The sequence below is a fragment of the Neophocaena asiaeorientalis genome, unplaced genomic scaffold (assembly GCF_003031525.2).
Source record: "Neophocaena asiaeorientalis asiaeorientalis breed wild unplaced genomic scaffold, Neophocaena_asiaeorientalis_V1.1 scaffold19, whole genome shotgun sequence".
Lineage (NCBI taxonomy): Eukaryota > Metazoa > Chordata > Mammalia > Artiodactyla > Phocoenidae > Neophocaena > Neophocaena asiaeorientalis.
In genome coordinates this window covers 7942607-7946071 of record NW_020173388.1, presented here as the reverse complement: position 1 = coordinate 7946071, position 3465 = coordinate 7942607, and the positions used below count along the sequence as shown (strand labels likewise).

The 3465-nt window shown below is 36.1% G+C and overlaps 1 protein-coding gene across 7 annotated transcripts in view; it reads right to left on the bottom strand.

The window, feature by feature from the left end:
• FRYL (FRY like transcription coactivator) overlaps positions 1-3465 on the bottom strand; it is a 244266-nt gene continuing 240801 nt past the window's right edge. For all 7 annotated transcript variants that reach the window (XM_024746667.1, XM_024746666.1, XM_024746671.1 and 4 more), the window contains 2 exons: positions 2417-2607; positions 1-2098 (listed from right to left, as the gene is read on the bottom strand). In XM_024746667.1, coding sequence (XP_024602435.1) covers positions 1840-2098; positions 2417-2607 — 450 coding nt within the window. In that variant the 3' untranslated portion in view covers positions 1-1839. The remainder of the gene's footprint in view (positions 2099-2416; positions 2608-3465) is intronic.

Here is a 3465-nt window from a genome sequence, read left to right as displayed (position 1 = left end):
ACAGCTACAATGCCTTTTTATTTTAACAAAAAGGATATAAGGAGGGTGAGAAAAATAGGGGATGGTAAGATAGGCTGTAAAGTGTGGTGTGTCTCCAGACACCCACCCCTCTCTTCCTGCCCCGCACCCAGAAGTTATTAAATAATTTAAAGGACACCATTTACAGTTCCAGAACACCATCAAAATAATTGTTTTTATCAGGGTCAAAAAATACAGTGATTATGAATGTGCTGTGACCAGTTACAGGACTTTACAGGTAACATAACTCTAGTCAGCAGTCCAGCGGCGCGCACAGGGCCCTCAGTTACTGCACTTGAGCATAACTACATTTCTGGCAGGGGTCTGCACCACCAAGAAAAGGCAAAGCCAAGCATTTCATTTCTACATTCTAAACTCTGGAATCCCAGAGCCCAGTTTAACAGAAAAGTCACAGTGGATAAGAGATGCATATAAAAAATACAAGGTGTTCCTTTCAAATCAGAGGACTTGTGGGACTACATTCATTTCTTTTACAAAATGCTATTTAAAAAAAGGACAGAGAATCCAGTTCATGTTATGCTACAGGCTTGGACAGTGAATACGTATATTGCATGTTTTGGTAGTCAGTCTTCAGGCTTCCTTTCATCTTCCCCCATAGCCCCAGGTTCCTTTAGGGTGAAACATGTGAGTCCTGAATAAACATTTAAAAATGCATTTGCATCTCTCTTCTTGAATTCTGCAGACTCGAGGGCCTGCAAGTCATATATTTTACCATCAATGACCACAATTTTTTCTTTAGCTTTGTACACCTCTTCTTGTATAACAGTGCATTGCACAAATGTACAAGAAAATACTGGTTTTAATCTATACAGTTTCTATAATAATTATGGAGTAAAATAAGTTAACTTTTCTAATGAGAAGAGCTGACGGGCAGCATACATCTTTATTTTACATTTTAAAGTCTCTGCAGGCATCTACTTTGGTTAGTTATCAACAATCGTAACATAAGCACTGATCAGAGAACTGAGCAGCATTCCAATAACGTTAACAGATATATTATTTCTTCTTGAAATACTGGGAAAGCCCAGTTTTAAAATATTATTAAAATGTTCTAACATTTACACACTATGAAGAGTTAGATCTAATAAAATAAAATTTTTTCAAAAATAATCTTGCAGTGCTCTTTTAGGCATGCTCTGAGACGTTATCACCAAACATCCATACCTTGAAAATATGACTATCACATATTCACGCATCTCAGCTCGCACACACACACACAATTCCTTATACAGACCAAAAAACAAAACACCCACGCCCTTATCCCACATGTTGGGGGGGGAAAAAAAAAAATCAATCAATGGTTTTTGCAAAGAAGTCTTTCTGTGTATATCCATCCGCCTGGATGTTCTTCATGTAGATGGTTAACTATCAGTTGTTGATTATGCTTGTGACTACTAGAAATCCAAGCATCTCTGCAGGTCTTCAGCTAAAATGAACCAGCCTCGATTTCAGCCTCATTTCACCTGCTTTCCAATGTCTCAGTATTAGAGGCCATTATTGCAGACATTCTTAGAATTCTTTTCTTTCTCCAGAAAGCAATATATTTGTATGCATCACTTTTAGCCCTTTTCTTTTCACTTAAGTAAAGTAATTAAAAAAATTCTTTCTTCATACAGTTATTGTGGGAGGTATTGGCAGCTGTTAAACGATTCGTTTTTTTCCCCTTCAGATCTGATTCTGACGTTCTTACTTTTTTTACCCTGGTGAAGTTTGACAGTGAACTGCAAGGGTCCATAGAAGGTGCTCGTTAATATTCTTAATCGCCTTCAGTTTAGTCTCTTCCTAAATGCCTGAAGTTTCTCAGAATCCAGTGCTCACCAAATTTCCAATTGGTTTGGCCTGTGCTAGGAGTTGGTATGACTGCACCATGCGTAGAGACTCTCTTATTTCTAGATTAAGTTCCATCAATTTGTAGTTGGCTTCTGACATGTCCAGGTCAGAGCCTATGACTGCAAAGCTTCCCGTCTGGCCCAGGGTCTGGTGATGGAAATAGATGTGTAACAGTGTCTGGACAGGGTCATCTTCACAACTGCCAAAGATATCGTTGGGCCACAGAGATCTGAAAACACACAGTATTTTTAAGTCCTGAGACTCAAAGTAATTATTCAAGATAACTACTTTTAATACCTATAAAAATAATTTCCTTTTGAATCACTGAGGATCTGTTTTAATATTTGAGCAAACATTAATGTGAAAGTATCACAGAATGAACAAAATCTAAAATTGGTGTCATTTCATTGGTAACTGTACAAAATAAGGTCATGTTTTCCTTTCACAAAGACATAATATTCAAACATCAAACTGAAAACCAAACCCAATCTTTATCAACTTCCAGTTAGGTATAAAGGCATCTCCTATAAATTCCTTCACAATTTACCTGAAAGCTTTGACTTGTGCTACAGCTGATATAAATTCCTTATTTTTCAAAGTTTCAATTAAAGTATGAATGGCAGTTTCTATAGTAGTTTGTGCAGCTTTGGAAATGTCAATTTCTTCACTTTCTGAGGCGGACTCGGCTTCTTTGAGGATAGTTTCCAACTGGGCAAGTTCCTCTGACATGTTGAAGACCTAAAAGAAATAAATATACCTTAAAAGGATCAATTTGTATGTTCAGTAACAACAAGAGCCTTTACTTGGCTGTGAAGGTACATCTAATGGTGGCAGTATTTTCTCTTAAAGATTATTTTCAACGGTTAAACTTAGTCCTTATGGGCAGTTAATATTTCGAGTTCTCTATTCAGTTGGAATAAATAATTTCAGCTGCCAAATAGTAGTCTTTACTCTTGATAAAACAGGTGGTCTTAAGTGTAATAACTGTTACATTGTAATAAGTTAAAATAATCGGTTGCAACCAATGTTTATATTGGTTTTAACATGTGATATACACTTCATCTTGGATAGTAAAAATACATTTATGTTATTTTTTTTTTGCTAACAGTAGGCCTGGAATTATCATGAAAAAAAATTTTGACAGTAATGAGAAGGCTTTATATTTTAAAGGGTTACTTACCCAGGGTATTTTATATAAACCAGTACGTGTTTATTTTTTAAAATAAATGTAACCACTTCAGATTAGAAAGCGAAGTGATTTCCTCGGTGATAGTTTTGGTACCAGTGGTTGACAAGGGGGAAAAAGACTCAAGTCCCTACTTTTGAATCTATTCATGACACGATTTCTAACATTCGCAGTGCTCTTGACATGTTTATTCTTGTGTGCATTAATTAAACTATAGAAATACTATGTGGACAAGACGTTAGAGGCTTTCATAATACAATTTTGTCTTTATTGAATTGACGTGCTTTACTTCATTTTTGATTACAGATGATCTGTTGCTGCTACTGCGATCTTTAAGGTCTGGGATCTTTTAAGATCGCTGGATATCTGCCGTCACATTTACGAACAGGTCCTGAAATAGTACATCATTT